The 16,399-nt window shown below is 45.6% G+C and overlaps 1 protein-coding gene across 1 annotated transcript in view; it reads left to right on the forward strand.

Annotated features, from left to right (window-relative positions):
- igf2r (insulin-like growth factor 2 receptor) overlaps positions 1–16,399 on the forward strand; it is a 31,366-nt gene that overhangs the window by 12,654 nt on the left and 2,313 nt on the right. Inside the window, exons 16-50 of the mRNA XM_058069479.2 lie at positions 8–176; positions 260–375; positions 1,417–1,579; positions 1,663–1,839; positions 1,910–2,005; positions 2,093–2,194; positions 2,333–2,495; positions 2,577–2,753; positions 2,822–2,968; positions 3,050–3,228; positions 3,377–3,464; positions 4,590–4,799; positions 4,869–4,999; positions 5,079–5,182; positions 5,250–5,383; positions 5,526–5,722; positions 5,797–5,923; positions 5,998–6,129; positions 6,926–7,088; positions 7,166–7,274; positions 7,376–7,457; positions 7,549–7,682; positions 7,755–7,901; positions 8,350–8,508; positions 8,592–8,802; positions 8,870–9,022; positions 9,114–9,348; positions 9,415–9,551; positions 10,534–10,651; positions 11,310–11,456; positions 11,994–12,178; positions 12,438–12,624; positions 12,692–12,832; positions 14,080–14,149; positions 16,120–16,374. Of these exons, the coding sequence (XP_057925462.2) occupies positions 8–176; positions 260–375; positions 1,417–1,579; positions 1,663–1,839; positions 1,910–2,005; positions 2,093–2,194; positions 2,333–2,495; positions 2,577–2,753; positions 2,822–2,968; positions 3,050–3,228; positions 3,377–3,464; positions 4,590–4,799; positions 4,869–4,999; positions 5,079–5,182; positions 5,250–5,383; positions 5,526–5,722; positions 5,797–5,923; positions 5,998–6,129; positions 6,926–7,088; positions 7,166–7,274; positions 7,376–7,457; positions 7,549–7,682; positions 7,755–7,901; positions 8,350–8,508; positions 8,592–8,802; positions 8,870–9,022; positions 9,114–9,348; positions 9,415–9,551; positions 10,534–10,651; positions 11,310–11,456; positions 11,994–12,178; positions 12,438–12,624; positions 12,692–12,832; positions 14,080–14,149; positions 16,120–16,374 (5,245 nt within the window). The remainder of the gene's footprint in view (positions 1–7; positions 177–259; positions 376–1,416; positions 1,580–1,662; positions 1,840–1,909; positions 2,006–2,092; positions 2,195–2,332; positions 2,496–2,576; positions 2,754–2,821; positions 2,969–3,049; positions 3,229–3,376; positions 3,465–4,589; positions 4,800–4,868; positions 5,000–5,078; positions 5,183–5,249; positions 5,384–5,525; positions 5,723–5,796; positions 5,924–5,997; positions 6,130–6,925; positions 7,089–7,165; positions 7,275–7,375; positions 7,458–7,548; positions 7,683–7,754; positions 7,902–8,349; positions 8,509–8,591; positions 8,803–8,869; positions 9,023–9,113; positions 9,349–9,414; positions 9,552–10,533; positions 10,652–11,309; positions 11,457–11,993; positions 12,179–12,437; positions 12,625–12,691; positions 12,833–14,079; positions 14,150–16,119; positions 16,375–16,399) is intronic.

Here is a 16,399-nt window from a genome sequence, read left to right on the forward strand (position 1 = left end):
CTTGTAGTAGTTGGAGTCTTGGGGAAGCAAACTCCAGACTGTCCTACTATGACGGCCTGATCCAGTTGTCCTACAGCAATGGTTCCAAGTACAACAATGAGCAACACACACTCCGATCCACACTCATCTCCTTCCTTTGTGACCCCGAAGCGGGTGCTGGAAAACCTGAATTCCAGGTAGACTACCCCCATTGTTTTTATTTTTTTTCTTATCGCTTTCAAGTAGCTTCTGATGTGATGATAATATTTGCTCAATGCAGGTGGAGGACAAGTACACTTATAACTTCCGCTGGTATACGTCGTACGCGTGTCCTGAAAGGCCTCATGAGTGTTTGGTGACGGATCCCAACACTCTGGACCAGTATGACCTATCCAGGTACAGCCATTTATTAATATTCAGGGCTCGACAATAACGATGTACCGATGGCTCGGGGCAAGTTAAAACATAATTGGGGCAAGTAAATCCAATCAGTGATATTCCCGTGGGGCAAGTGCACTTTGGCATGCCATACTGCCAAGAGTTTTTTTTTAAAGAGGTTCTTGTTGGGTGTTGGTAAAACACGGACTGCGTAATGCCGGTGGTAATTTGCAAACCAATCCTTGCAAATCTTGAAATGGACCAATCAGAATCGTTTATTTAGACCGCGATCAGCAGTCCACAGTCCGCGTTTTACCCACACCCGTTCTTGTTCGCGATCAACCAATCAGCGATGGTTTGACTAGGAAAACATCTATCATGGCGTCCCTGCCAACATGGTCTAATTGTTCAACAACTTGTGAAGGAAAACAGCAAAAAGTGATGAAGCAGTGCCTCCTAAACAAGTATTTTATTAGCGGCAGCAAATCAAATGATGGCACAGGTGAGTGAATCACATTGCTGTGACAATTTGAAGTGGTCACAATGAAACACCACCGATTAGATCCAATACCAAGTGCTGATTTTGCACAAGCTACAAAATCTAGCGCTTCCATTTCTCTGTGGATTTTTTTCACCTTTGCTTCACAAATTATTGTTTGACCATTGAGCATTTTTTTCTGAATTAAAAACACTTTACTAGGACACAAATGTGTCTATTCAATAATGTTTCATTGTGGTACACAACTTATAAATATCACTGCTTACTACGACTACCATGTGTAAGGTAGTATGGCATGCCATGTTAACATACATCTTCACAATTTTTCAGACATTCCTCCAAATACAATGCGTCAGTACTATTATCTGATGAATTATCAGCATATATATCGATATATGATATCATGATGGCAGTCTTGTCATTTTACATGGGGCAAGTTCGGGCAAGTAGTTCTCACCTTAAGGATTCCCCATGGGCCAGTCATTTTTGTTTTTAATGTAGAGCCCTGTGTTCTAACCAGGTGTACGCCAACCATCAGTCTTTTCTCCTCCTGTCTTCAGCTTGTCTCGCACATCCTCTGCCGGCAACTGGCAAGCCATGGACCTGTCTGACACGGGTCCGAGCCTGAGGAAGTACTACATCAACATCTGTCGACCCATCAACGCCGTCATGGGCTGCGACCGCAACGCCTCGGTCTGTCAGATGAAGTACACCACCACGCAGGTGTGAACCGTTTCCCTTTGAGACGTGTAGACCGATAAACAATAGTAGTTTGTCTTCAAAAGGTAATAAATATTGTGCTCTAGGGCTATCCAAAGGAAGCGGTGTCCGTCAGCAACATGGGTATTTCCAAGCGCGGCCCCATCATCGAAGGACGAGACCGGCTGCTGCTGGAGTTCACCGACGGCGCCCCCTGCCAGTCTGATGGCCAAAACTTGACGTACTCGACACGCATCCACCTGGTGTGCTCCAGGGGGACTTGGGTACGTTTGCGATATGCGGGCGGCTCAACATCCTGCTCGAGTTACTTATTCTGTATCCATCACCACGCAGTCAATGGGCCCGCGGTTCCTCATTTACCAGAACTGTACCGCCAACTTCATATGGGAGACCAGAGCTGCTTGCGCTATCACCACCACCAGGAATAATGTGAGTCGCTTCTGGCACATCCTGCCCCTGGTTGCTTGCGCCTGGAATGATATACGTATATGAACATGATGACCCTTTCTTCTCAAGAGCTGTGCTGTGATGGACCCCAACACCGGCTTGGAGTTCAACCTGCAGCCTCTGGCCTCCAAGACTGGATACAAGACCAGAGCCAATGGAAAGGACTTCCTGGTAAGACCTACATGTGCATCGACATAGTTACTTACTTGCAAACATTATTTATCCGTACAACACATACAGTCAACAAATACCAGCATTTGGCGAAAGAAAGCAAGCTGAAGAGTTCATTACCTTTGTCCCACCTGGTAGGTGAACATCTGTGCAGACCTGGAAGCCTGTGGACCGGGAATGGCAGGCTGTGAGTTGGAAGATGGGCGTCCCGTCAGTCCGGTGGGGGTGGAGAAGACATTGCAGTACTCCACAGATGGCCTCCTGAAACTAACATACAAGGGACCTCGGGATGATCCTACAGGTAATATGATACCATACGCAGATGTTTCAGATTAGTCTTTCTTTTTTTGAAAGTCTTTGCTTTCTTTTTTTCTCTTTTCAGCAACTCGGGACACCTTCAGCATTAATTTTGTATGCAATCAAACCGCTCACCCTGGCTCACTGAAGCTGCTGCGGGAGGACTTGAGCACTTCGCCCAGCCACGTGGTCCACAACGTGCTCTTTGAGTTCTCCACCGCTCTAGCTTGCGTCCCTGCCCCGGTGGACTGCCGTGTTATCGGTATGGACACAATGCAGTCCCACGTTCCGCAACTTCGGAAGATCATCACCTTTTCCACTAAACTGTAGATTCCCATGGCAACGAGTATGACTTGAGTCGCCTCGCCCGAGACGGAGATGGCAGACCCTGGGTTGCCATAGATACAGACGTAGTGACGTCACGCAGCTTCTACATCAACGTCTGCAAACCCCTCCCCTCTGTGAAGGGTTGTCCCGGTCAGAGTCCACATCCTCTTTGTGTTGTATGACACGGCCGTATGTTTATCTTTAAAAAACTGCAACAATGTCTCGCTCCAGTTGGGCCTCTGGGTGCGTGCCAGGTGATTGGCAGCACCAGTTACAACCTGGGTCTGGTCCAGGCCAGTCCCCAGGTGGCGCAGGGTGGCTCCATCAGCATCGTCTATCATAACGGCGACCCTTGTGGTGCTTCGTCTCGCTACTCGACACGCATCATCCTGCTGTGTGACGACAGCCCTGTGAGTAATCAATAACGGCATTGATCAGCGATGTTGGCTTTTTGCTTATTGCTACGTCTGCATCAGCTACCACTTTATTTTGTCTCATTTTAAAGTCCCGCCTTTGTGTTCAAACATCACCGTTGTTTTTGTGTGCTTGTGATTTCAGGGCTCCCCCATGTTCGACCGGCAGGACGGTTGTGAGTACGTTTTTGTCTGGAGGACATCTGAGGCCTGTCCCATCAGGAAGTCCAAAGGTTAGTCACACTCATGTGCATTCTCATAATGCAGAATGGGAAGCATTAATAGAGCTGATATTTTCATATTTCTAGATAGATCCGTATAACAACCGTTACACACGACAAGCTTATTAATACATCAACTGCACTGAATACAACGTCCGTTGAGTTGAGCTGGAGCAAATATAGTATACAGTATGTTGTAGCATCTTCTAAATACTTAGTTAAGACAGTGTCGTCATTGCCATGATCATTCATGTCCGTAATTGGTTAATAGATAGATAGATAGACTTTCTTTATTGTCATTGCACAATAACACAGCAGTGAAATTGCCAACGAAATGTCGTTGCCTGGCTCCCGTATAATGATAAATAATAATGTGGAGAATAAATAGATGACATCAAATATGAACAATATACAGCATAAACAGTAATTTGTACAGATAATTGAAATAATTTAGAATAAATAATAATAATTTAAAGTTTAGCGTGTGTGTGTGGGCAGGTAGAGGCTTATTTGGCATTGAGCAGTCTGATGGCCAGGGGGAAGTAGCTGTCTATGTTAATGTTGGAATATGCTAATAAAGCACCAAGCGCGCTCTTATTGGCCAAATGTTGGCAAAAGACAAACCTAGACAAACCTAAACGGCGCCATGCGCCAGAGAAGAAAAGGTTTGGTCAAAGTTATAATATATAGTATTTATAGTATATATAGTAATATATATATTATAATAGCCACCGTTTATCAGCTGACACAAATCCAATGTGGACTTGAGTTGGGGAAGCTGGAGCGAATATAAATGCAATATACTAAGTTCTATGTGAAGTATTTCCATAATGCCTCATATTAACTCTCTAACAAGATCTCAGTGTATAGACTGGTCATATATCTCATCTCGTTTCATATTATCTACATACTGTATTGTATATAACTCTGGGAAAAACTGTTGATTTTTGTTAATACTTGGGTTGTTTATATTGTTTATTTTTCTATATTGTGTATTTTGTACTGCTTAACTGATTATGTACTCTTGCTGCTGTGCAATACAAATTTCCCCACTGAGGGACGAATAAAGGCATATCTTAATCTTATCTTAATCTTAATTTTAATATAGTATCGTGCTCGCTCTCTGCTCTGCTCTAGGGGATGAGTGTCGTGTCCGTGACCCAAGGAGCGGCTACGAGTTCAACCTGAGCTCTTTGAAGGGGAAAGACTACCCAGTGAGACGTGACAAGTACATCTACCACTTGTCGGTCTGCACGGGGCTCCAGAGAGGCGTTTGCACCGACAAAGACACAGGAAGTGATGTTGTCTCCTCCTGTCAAGTAGAAGGAAGCTCCCACAAGATAGCAGGTGGGTCATTTGCTCATGTCTAAACTAATTTGTCACATCTTTGGATGTAATTGGTGTTTGTGTGTGCAGGAATGGCCAACCAGCATCTGACTTACGTGGGAGATCAGCTCATCCTGAACTACACCAACGGAGAAAAGTGCCACCAGATATACCAAAGATCCACGGAGATCTACTTTTCCTGTCACCCCAACAGGAACCCTGTAGGTTTCACACTTCCAACACAAGACAGCAGTTCTTCTACTTAATAGCAAATCACTGTATGTGCTTTTCTTTCTATAGGGAGCACCAGAGTTCATCAAGGAGACTCCAGACTGCACGTACCTGTTTACCTGGCCCACTGCTCTCGCTTGTGTTCCTGTCAAAAGCACCAGCTGCTCCTACCAGTAAGATGACACTGGTATTTGATTTCCATAACTCCATAACTTTATCTTTGTTGTGTCCTGTCCCTAGCGATGGACTGGGACACTCATATGACCTCTCACCTCTTGCCACGGAGACTCAAAACTGGGAAGTGGAGCCATCAACTGAGGACACCAGCAGACGGTTCTACATTAACGTGTGCCGGTCCCTGGTGCCGCAGGGAGGTGCGTGGTCTCCTGATGCGTTGCCACACCTACGTTGTGCACGTTTGAGTGACAAGGCTGCAGGAAAAGTTCTGCAAACTGTGATTATTTTTTTGAATTGTCACCGCAATTATGCAAAGGTGGTGGTGTCATGTCGTGGTAGGTTCCTGGAAGTGCCCATCCAATGCTGCGTCCTGCGTGAAGGTTGGCGATGAATATGTGAGTTTGGGGGAGGTGAAGACGGGTCCCACGTGGGACAAGAGCGTGCTGAAGCTGCAGTACACCAGTGGCCATCCCTGTCCGGACGGAGTCCGCAACAAGAGCACCATTATTCGCTTCAAGTGTGACAAAGAACAAGTAGTATGTAAAGAGTGCAGAGAGATGCTTTATTTGACCGCATCAGCAATGTAACGTGTAGTCCTTTACCTTCTCAGGACTCCCGACCAACCCTTATTTCTGCCATTGAGGAGTGTATGTACACTTTCTTGTGGTTAACAGCCGCCGCCTGCCCCCTGAACAGCAGCCAGCATGACGGCTGTAGAGTCGCCAACCCCGCGACAGGTCACCTTTTTTGCTCATCAATTGCCTTTTACTTTTGTCCTTGTGTAATTCTTAGTCATGATTTTCTCCTGCAGGTCATTTGTTTGACTTGAACTCACTGACCCGGGATGGAGGCTACACGGTGTACGACCATGATGGGGACAGGAGGATGTTCCGCATGAACATCTGTGGAGACATGACCAATGCGGGATGTAGCCCCGGAACCGGTATGTCTGACATCAAAGTTGATATTCACATTCATTGAAATAACATATTTCTATGGTCATGAGCTTTGGGTTTGGTGCAAGTGCCGAAATGGGTTTTCTCCGTCCGGTGTCTGGCATGCTGGCGTCCGGGAGAAACTAGATGAATGGGAAACATCTCTAAAATGAGCTCATTTATGTTGTGATGACTCCATCTGCAAATCATTCTCAATTTGATATTTAATCATCTTATTCAAAAAACATTTTTCCTCCGGGGCTCAAAGTTCCCCGCGAGTTTGCACTTGCTTGAATCATCCATCCATGCATGCGGTCGGATGATACTTTAACTCCATAGGACTAATATACACATCCTACAGACATGTGCTGCTTACAAAGTACTTTAGCTACTATGTCCAAACAAACAAAAGAAAAAAAAAATTCCCTGTAGTGTAGCACTCTACTGCCACTTCTGAAAACAAGCAGACCAGTGTAGAACTGCCCTGGTTAGTTACTGATTAGTTCTAACTACTGATTACTGATTAGCTTGCATGACCAAGTAGACAATGCACATCAAAGTAGACTAATAAAGTACTAGAATATTTGAAATGACTGACTCCTGTTTCAGTAGCTGTTGTCACGTCATGGCGAAGTTACCCATGATGCCCTGTTGACCACTGCTTTCAGTTAAAGCAAAACATCTTTGTCCAGTCCTATGTTTTGTCATTGTAGTTTTGGTAAAAGTAATGATAAAATATCGTCTTGTCTTGCGAGCTGAGCGTATGGTGACACTCCCAGTAAAGTGTATTGACATTTGTTGCAGCTGTGTGCATTAAAGATGGCGGCAGCGGCGTGCTGAGTGGCGGCCAGTCCAGCAGGAAACTGTCCTACAAGGACCACGTCGTGGAGCTGACATATGAAGGAGGAAGCCCGTGTCCCGCAGACCCCGCCCGCCAACACAACACTGTCATCCACTTCATCTGCAAGTATGGTCGCTTTCCCTGCTGCGCTTGAACTAGAGCTACTCCTGGCTAACTCTGAAGATGTCTGATACCTTCTGTAGGCCGCCCAGCATGAGCTCAGCCCCTCCACAACCCGTCCTGATTGACTCCATTGATGACACCTGCACGCACCTGTTTGCTTTTCACACCCCCCTGGTGTGCGAGCAACCTGTGAGTATATTTGTGTGTGTAAAGATGTCTGTGTTCCTGTTTCCGTTTCTGATTATTTTCTCACCGCTGACCTTCATTGACGCTCGATGTCATCTTCTCAGGTAAAATGTTCAGTCCAGAACGGCTCTGCCATTATTGACCTGACACCTCTGATTCATGTCAACGAATACTACACCGCCACAGGTCTGAGAAGCCTTCATGTCATGTTCAACCCAGCCTGATGTGGTCCAGATTCACTGTAGACTCACATCATTTTCTCTTTATTATGTTTCAGATGATGATGTGGATCAAAACGATGACTCTCCGGACTTCTACATCAACATCTGTCAGCCTCTTAACCCCATCCCAGGGATAACCTGCCCGCCTGGTGCCGCCGTCTGTATGGACCCAGACAATGGGCCCCCAATTGTGAGTTCCAAATGTACACATACGAGGAACTGTCAGAATGCTAAACTTGGAATCGCTGTGTTGAAATGAAAGGACATTGGCCGCATGACCAGCGGCCCTCAGATCAGCTCGTCAGGCGAGGTGTCCATCACCTACTCCAGCTCCACCAAGTGTGCGTCGGACCAAGAGCAGAACTACACCTCCACCATCATCTTCACCTGCCAGAGAGGCGTAGAGCTGGTCAGTGCGCTGTGGGTTCACACTAGGGATCTCCCCAGCCGCTTTTTTGGCTTCCAATCCAATCTGGTATCAATCCTTTAATAACAGAGGATAATAATAATGAAAACTGACCAATTGACTTAATTAAAGAACAACAGGCCACACTGTGGACATGCCAGTGTTACACGAAGCCAGTGGTACTCAATTATTTTCTGTCATACCCCCCCAACAGCCACGTTCCCCCATGGGGGACCGGCCCACTATTTGAAAATGACTGCACTAAACCTTTTTGCTCTTTTTTTCCCATTTTTGATGGTTTTCCTGTAATTTTGTAATTTTAAAATGTGCTGTGGGCCAGTCAGAAAGGAGGTTGCCAGCCTCAGTTTGAACACCCCTGCTGTACACCTTTCCTGTGGCTCTGCCAATTTCCTGAGCAGGCACATACTTATGCCACCCTCTGTCTTCCCAGGGCTCTCCTCGCATGCTCAGGTTGCAGGGGTGCGTGTACATTTTTGAATGGGCGACGCCCATCGTTTGCTCCGATGCTACCCACACCAGCGGGTGCCAGCTCACTGACTCTCAGCTGCAGTTCACCTTCGACCTGTCGGCACTCACAGGTGAAGTGCAGGTAAGTACAGAACTTCCTTGTTATTTCTGTCAGAGTGTATCTGTTGATGGTATCGCTGCCATTGGTGTGATGGGTCCCACTAGGTCCCACTAGGCTCCAGCGGCTACATCATCAACGTGTGCAGCTCCGTGGCTGAGCCCGCGTGCAAAGGGAGCGCCGTTTGCCGGGTATCAGGCTCTGGTTCTGACAAATCAGCATTGTCATTCGGCATCAGCAAGGCCATGACGATGGACTTCAAGCACGAGCAGCAGGCTGTTCTCATGCAATATGGCGGTGGCGATCCATGCCCTCCCGGTACACTAAATCGCTAAAGTGATGTCGTAACACGCTGCACAATGATCCTAATCATCATGTGTTTTAGTCACACAACAGGGCGAGGCCTGCGTGTTCCCCTTCACGTCCATGAAGAGGTTGTACACTGACTGCACCACAGATGCCAGGACCGACGGCAGGAAGTGGTGTGCCACCACCGCCAACTATGACCAGGACAAGAAATGGGGGTTCTGCGAGCCAGGTGAAATGACCCCAGAAATACTTTTGTCTGAGAAACTGGTGACGTAAGACTGCTTTTATATTATTCATACATATTTTTCTCTCCCCTGCAGCCTCTGCCAAGCGGCAGTCGTCCATATTGTTTACCTGCGACCCATCGGCAGGCCATGGCTCCCCACAGCTGCTCTCAGAAACAGCCGGCTGCTCGGCCACTTTTCAGTGGAGTACCAGCGCCGTGTGCCCCCCCAGGAAGATGGAGTGCAAGCTGGTCAGCCAACATCAGACCTTTGACCTGCGAGCCTTGTCCTCCCTCACCGAGCCGTGGAAGTTCAGCCACCGAGGCGACTCGTAAGACTCGTAAGACATCTCCTGTGCTGCTTCTTGTGGCTCACCCTCCACCTCCATCTTCCACAGATATTTCATCAACCTGTGTCAGGGGATTCACGGGGGACTGACAGATTGTCCTGAGGGAGCCACAGTGTGTCGGCGCTCTGCAGCAGGAAGGACTCAGACACTAGGCCGCGTCCACACTCAGAAGATGAGCTATAAAGGTGGGAAATAATAACATCTACTATGCTAAACTACCTCATATAACATAGAACATAGAAGTATCTCTTTTTGCTGCTGTTTCTCTCACTTCAGTCATGTCACTGTTTAACAGCGCTGGGTTGCTTGCGTTGCATTATGGCACGAGCAAGAAAAACTACCAAAACACAAAAACTCAACTTAGGTCAGCTTGTAGAGTGCTTGGTCTGTAGTCTCAAGGTCCTAAGATCAATTCCAGAGGTACCAAACCGCTGTCAGTGGTGCTGTACAAACATCACATCACATCAAACGGAAATCACTGCCACCCATCAATTATTTAGGAACAAGGGTTGTGGCAGAGAAGATGGGAAAAAAAAATTTGATTCCATAGGCACACCACTTCGTTTTGCACTCAGCTGCAGCATCTTTTTCAGACCTGAATGAAAAATACACACGGCTGACATCACTCCTACTCTATGTTTAACATTTTGGCACATGCTGCTGTTGCAGGGGCGGAGTCTGGAATGGACTGCTTGTATTGGAGAGGTTAGATGAGGTTAGATGCAGTGTGTAGTTCAGGATGAGCTGTCTAATGCTGTTTTTTTTTCTGATATCGGATTGAGACACATGATATTGGTCGGTATTAGCAAAAAAATGACATTGCCTCATAACATCATTTTTTTTTGCCAATATTAATATCCATGTGTGAGTGAGACCTCATCAAATTGCACCGTGTTCCACAGAGCAACAATGCTTGCTAGCTCAGTAGGTCTGCAGCCTGGAATTATTTCCAAATTTGGCCTTCGGATTGTAAATATGACATTTGCAACGGTTGTTAAGCTGATTATGCGTTAAGGGGGTAAGTCGCCTTCCTTAATGCTACTAATCTAATATCCCAACTGAGGAAGAATCACTCTGAGTCACACCACTTTACAAAAAAACACTTCCAGGGATCTGATCAAGTTGCCGTGTATACCAAATGTAAGTCAACTTTTCCTTTTCATGTAGACGGAAAGATTTACATCAACTATTCAGCCGGTGATGACGTGTGTGGCAACGCCGTGGCAGCAAAGACGGAGATCCAGCTGATGTGCGGCTCCACAGTGGGACACCCAGCCATCATCAGGTACACACCTGACATGCAACCTGAAACAGGCCCAAACTCCAGCTAAATCCTCTCAGGAAACCTTTAATGTGTACCAAGACTGTCGTTTTGCCAACATAAACGGAAGTAACCAGACAGTAGAATGAAGTGGCCATTGGCGCCAAATGAATGTGTGACTCGGCCACCGGCAACGATTAAAGGTGATATTGCCAAAGTATCACCTTTATCACGCCAACGGCAGTGCTTATTTCTGACGTGGTAGACTCATACACGTTCCGCCATCCACACTAACATTTGAAATACATTTGGTACCGTTAATATGTAAACGATACCCAACCCTAAAGATAACATTCATTTACTTTCAAGTTCGGCATTCTGTAACTTGCAGTTAATGCCAGAAGCATGTTTGTCTTTAAAGTTAAAGTTTGCTTCCTTATGGCACCATTATGAAGCATTACAGTCGCCCTCGCTCTTTCGGGGCTTTCACAAACACTGTATTATCGAGTTATTGTATTTTCCTTACAATAAGGCGCAGTCTCAATTATGGAGTGTATTTCTGTACTAAAACATACATCATACGCACCGCAGGCTAAACATACGCTTGAAGCGCCGAACAATGGGAGTCTGAGTGTTCAACATCCTGCCCTGTCAGTGTTTGATGCCACATCTTTACGTGCAGCGTCGACCAGGCGTCCTGCCTCTTTGTGATTGGCTGGGAGACGCGCTGGGCATGTGCCATCAAGCAGCGTGAGGTGGAGATGGTGAACGGAACCATCCAGAACCCCGACACTGGCACCACCCTCAGCCTGGGAGAGCTTTACTTCAGGTAGAAACATGACCTACACACGTCACATAACTCCACACCTTGATCTGGCCCACTTCATTTAGTTGTCCCCAAACAGTGAAACAGAGTAGCTCATTCTTCTGTACATTTAATTCAGGTGTCTGGGATATTAGTGACCAGCTGTTGAACTTTACTGGAGTTATGTGGAAGTTCTCATCAACCACAGGCTCTAAATGCAATATACAAAGTTCTATGTGAAGTATTTCTATAATGCCTCATATTAACTCATTAGCAAGATCTCAGTGTATAGACTGGTCATATATCTTATCTTGTTTCATATTATCTACATACTGTATTGTATATAACTCTGCGAAAAACTGTTGATTTTGTTAATACTTGGGTTGTTTATATTGTTTATTTTTCTATATTGTGTATTTTGTACTGCTTAACTGATTCTGTACTCTTGCTGCTGTGCAATACAAATTTCCCCACTGAGGGACGAATAAAGGCATATCTTATCTTATCTTATGTCTTTAAAGACCTTATTTTTCTATTGACTCCGCCTTCTCTTGTCCTCAGCCCTCACCAGGCCTCTGGAGACATCCGGCCCAATGGGGACCGCTACATCTACCACATCCAGTTGTCTGGACTCACCAACAGCTCCCTGCCCAGCTGTGTCGGCGCCAACATCTGCCAGGTTAAACTCAATGGAGCCTACAGGCGCCGAATTGGCTCCTCCAGCAAGGCCAAATATTTCATTAAAGGTATTTAACGTTCCCGCCCCCATCTGAAGCTGTCTCGATATGTACTTTAGAATTTCTGCATGGGTGATCAAATTTGGCACACTCGGCCTCCTGAAAGTTAATCCATCATCCTTTTGTTCATCAATGTCAAAAGGAGTTTTTTATTGTGTCATTTGGAGATAATTAGAGAGAGTTAAAGGAAGTGAAATTTATGGCATTCAGTTGTAAACTAGCTCAACGTGCTGCCACTCAAACATACCTTCTGCATCACTGACGTCAGGAGGAAATCTGGACGTGATGGTGCCCTCCGAGTCTGCGTGCGGGCGGGAGATGTCCAAAATGGTGTCTTCCACCATCATGTTCCAGTGTAACCCGTCAGCAGGCGTGGGCATCCCCGAGTTCATGCTGGAGACGGACGAATGCCAGTACCTGTTCGTGTGGCACACCGACGCCGTGTGCGGCCTCACGTGAGTACACCTCTGCGACGCACCACCCTTGAGACAACTTTGGCATGTCCGTTTCATTGCCTTGCAGGACGGTGGATGCGGGCACGCTTTACGATGACGGCGTTCCGGGGGCCAGGAGGAGCCAGGTGGCGGGGATGCTGCTGAGCCTCCTCTTCCTGGGCCTGATTGCATGTCTGCTGGCGTTCCTGCTGCGTAAGAGGGAGAGGAGGTGAGGGCGCTAAGGAAGTGCTTGAAGGAAAACATGTTGCCCATCATCCACAATCCTTATGTCAGGGGTCTCAAACTCAATTTACTTGGGGGGCCCCTGGAGCTCGGGTCTGGGTGAGACTGGGCCGCATCAGGTTTTCCAAAAAAAAAAAAAAAAAACAACGCATTTATTAAAAACAAAAAAAACACAACGCATTTATTAAAAACAAAAAAAATTAAAAAACTTTGCTTTGGTTCCAATTTTCTACAAGAAAAGCTCTGATAAAACGTTCCACTGTTCTCAAATATCTTACTTTTTATTTTTCTTCACAAAATAAGATGAAAAATAAATAAACAAATCAAGAATAAAGAAAATCAATCAATCAGTAATAAATATAATAATAATAATAATAATAATAATGAAACGGCAAATAATAAAAACTTAAGAAACCACATATAGTTGGTGGGTAGACAAATGATTTTTTTCAGATTAAAAGCATTATTAGAGCCCTGTAGACATGACAAAACACGACTATAGTCACATTTATACTCTTTTTATTTACAACACATTGCGCAACTGCAGGGTCTTGAGACACATGCTAACTCGCAAACTAGAGAGCTAGCGACCTAAACGGTCGCCTTCAAGTTATTTCCTTTAAACTTAAATAGCCAAAAACTTACCACTTCCACACGGATAGGGAGGATAACTATTAACAGTTATTTAACATGAACATTAATCAAACGTAATCATTTTTTCTGGGCACATGATACCATACAGCATCCATATCAAACTTGCGCGGGCCGCACTAGCATTAAACTTTCATATCAAACACGCGGACCGCGGGCCAACTGTGGCCCGCAGGACACTAGTTTGTGGCCCCTGCCTTATGTGAAACATGAACACATAAGAACATAAAGATGTAAAAACATCCGCAGTAACAGCAGCCCCAATATGCAGCGTTATCATTTGGTGGTGGCCTGGGGCATGCTGAGCATGGTGATGCGCTGCGGGCCAGTGTATGGTGAAGCAAGTTGCTAGCTGGCTCGTCACTAGTAAGTGTGGTCTGGTGAGGTGTCAATACGCCAATAACACACTTCCTTCGGCATAACAATATTAACAACAACAATGTCGCTGTAGTTTGTTTAATGTGCATGTCACTTTATATGAATGACGTATGCGTTCATGGCTCACATAAGGATTGTGAATGATGGGCAAAATTCCCCCAAAAGTTGTTTGTCTTTTAACATGCTTGTCTTTGATGACTTCAGAGAGATGGTGATTCAGAAGGTTGCTGGATGCTGCAGGAGGGGCAGCCAAGTTTCGTACAAATACTCGAAGGTACCGGAGATGCATATCTTTTCTTTGCTCACACCGATATCGGTGATACATATGGTACACATTTTTATATCTACTTTTTGGAATACACCTGGAGGTTTTGTCCAAAGGAAATATGACATCAGTACTATCAGGAGAACTGGAGTATAGAGCAGGAGGAGCCACCAGTATTTGGTGTACTCTCCCAGCAGCAGATTTCAGGTGGCTGATTTTTTTTGTGTACTTGATGGGGGTTTTTTTCCCACTCATCACACAGCATTGGATACAACTAGCATGCAACATTTTTGTTGTGGGATCTATCGGTATGATGTCGTATACAGTGCATCCGGAAAGTATTCACAGCGCTTCACTTTTTCTACATTTTGTCATGTTACAGCCTCATTCCAAACTGAATTAAATTAATCTCTTACCTCAAAATTCTACACAAAATACTCCATTATGACAATGTGAAAAAAGGTTTTTTTTGACATGTTTTGAATTTATTAAAAATAGAAAACAAAAAAATCACATTTACATAAGTATTCACAGCCTTTGCCATGAAGCTCAAAATTGAGCTCAGGTGCATCTTTTTTCCACTGATCATCCTTGAGATCTTTCTACAGCTTAATTGGAGTCCACCTGCAGTAAATTCAGTTGATTGGACATGATTTGGAAATATAATAACTGTCTATATAAGGTCCCACAGTTGACTGTGCATGTCAGAGCACAAACACCAAGCATGAAGTCAAAAGAACTGTCTGTAGACCTGCGAGACAGGATTGTCTTGAGGCACAAATCTGGGGAAGGATACAGAAACATTTCTGCTGCTTTGAAGGTCCCAATGAGCACAGTGGCCTCCATTATTCGTAAATGGAAGACTTCCTAGAGCTGGCCGGCCTTCTAAACTGAGCGATCGGGGAAGAAGGGCCTTAGTCAGGGAGGTGACCAAGGCCCCGATGGTCACTCTGTCAGAGCTCCAGCGTTCCTCTGTGGAGAGAGGACAGCCTTCCAGAAGGACAACCATCTCTGCAGCAATCCACCAATCAGGCCTGTATGGTAGAGTGGCCAGACGAAAGCCACTCCTTAGTAAAAGGAACATGGCAGCCCGTCTGGAATTTGCCAAAAAGCACCTGAATGACTCTCAGACCATGAGAAACAAAATTCTCTGGTCTGATGGCTTTCGTCTGGCCACTCTACCATACAGGCCTGATTGGTGGATTGCTGCAGAGATGGTTGTCCTTCTGGAAGGCTCTCCTCTCTCCACAGAGGAACGCTGGAGCTCTGACAGAGTGACCATCGGGGCCTTGGTCACCTCCCTGACTAAGGCCCTTCTTCCCCGATCGCTCAGTTTAGAAGGCCGGCCAGCTCTAGGAAGAGTCCTGGTGGTTCCAAACGTCTTCCATTTACGAATAATGGAGGCCACTGTGCTCATTGGGACCTTCAAAGCAGCAGAAATGTTTCTGTATCCTTCCCCAGATTTGTGCCTCAAGACAATCCTGTCTCGCAGGTCTACAGACAGTTCTTTTGACTTCATGCTTGGTGTTTGTGCTCTGACATGCACAGTCAACTGTGGGACCTTATATAGACAGTTATTATATTTCCAAATCATGTCCAATCAACTGAATTTACTGCAGGTGGACTCCAATTAAGCTGTAGAAAGATCTCAAGGATGATCAGTGGAAAAAAGATGCACCTGAGCTCAATTTTGAGCTTCATGGCAAAGGCTGTGAATACTTATGTAAATGTGATTTTTTTGTTTTCTATTTTTAATAAATTCAAAACATGTCAAAAAACCCTTTTTTCACATTGTCATAATGGATTATTTTGTGTAGAATTTTGAGGTAAGAGATTAATTTAATACAATTTGGAATGAGGCTGTAACATGACAAAATGTAGAAAAAGTGAAGCGCTGTGAATACTTTCCGGATGCACTGTAATTATCGTGCATCATGATGAAGAACGTGAAAGTTGAAGGAAGGCGTGTTGCTCCTCAGGTTAACATGGACGAAGATGCAGGAGAGGATGAGATGGAGTGGCTGATGGAGGAACTCGAGGCCCCGCCCACATCTTCTCACCACGGCCGAAGTAACCATAGCAACGGTCACATCAAGACCAAACCGGTGAACACGGACGGCCTGCGCTCCTTCTCGCTGGATGAGCAGGAAGACGACAGCGAGGATGAGGTGCTGAGCGTCCCGGGTGTACGTGTGGTCAAATCGTCGTCCGTCCATCGCAGCGTCTTCCTGAAGGTGAGCGTCCTCGTCCAACACACTA

The sequence above is a fragment of the Doryrhamphus excisus genome, linkage group LG11, assembly GCF_037039965.1.
Source record: "Doryrhamphus excisus strain RoL-2023G ecotype Guam linkage group LG11, RoL_Dexc_Guam_v1.1, whole genome shotgun sequence".
NCBI lineage: Eukaryota > Metazoa > Chordata > Actinopteri > Syngnathiformes > Syngnathidae > Doryrhamphus > Doryrhamphus excisus.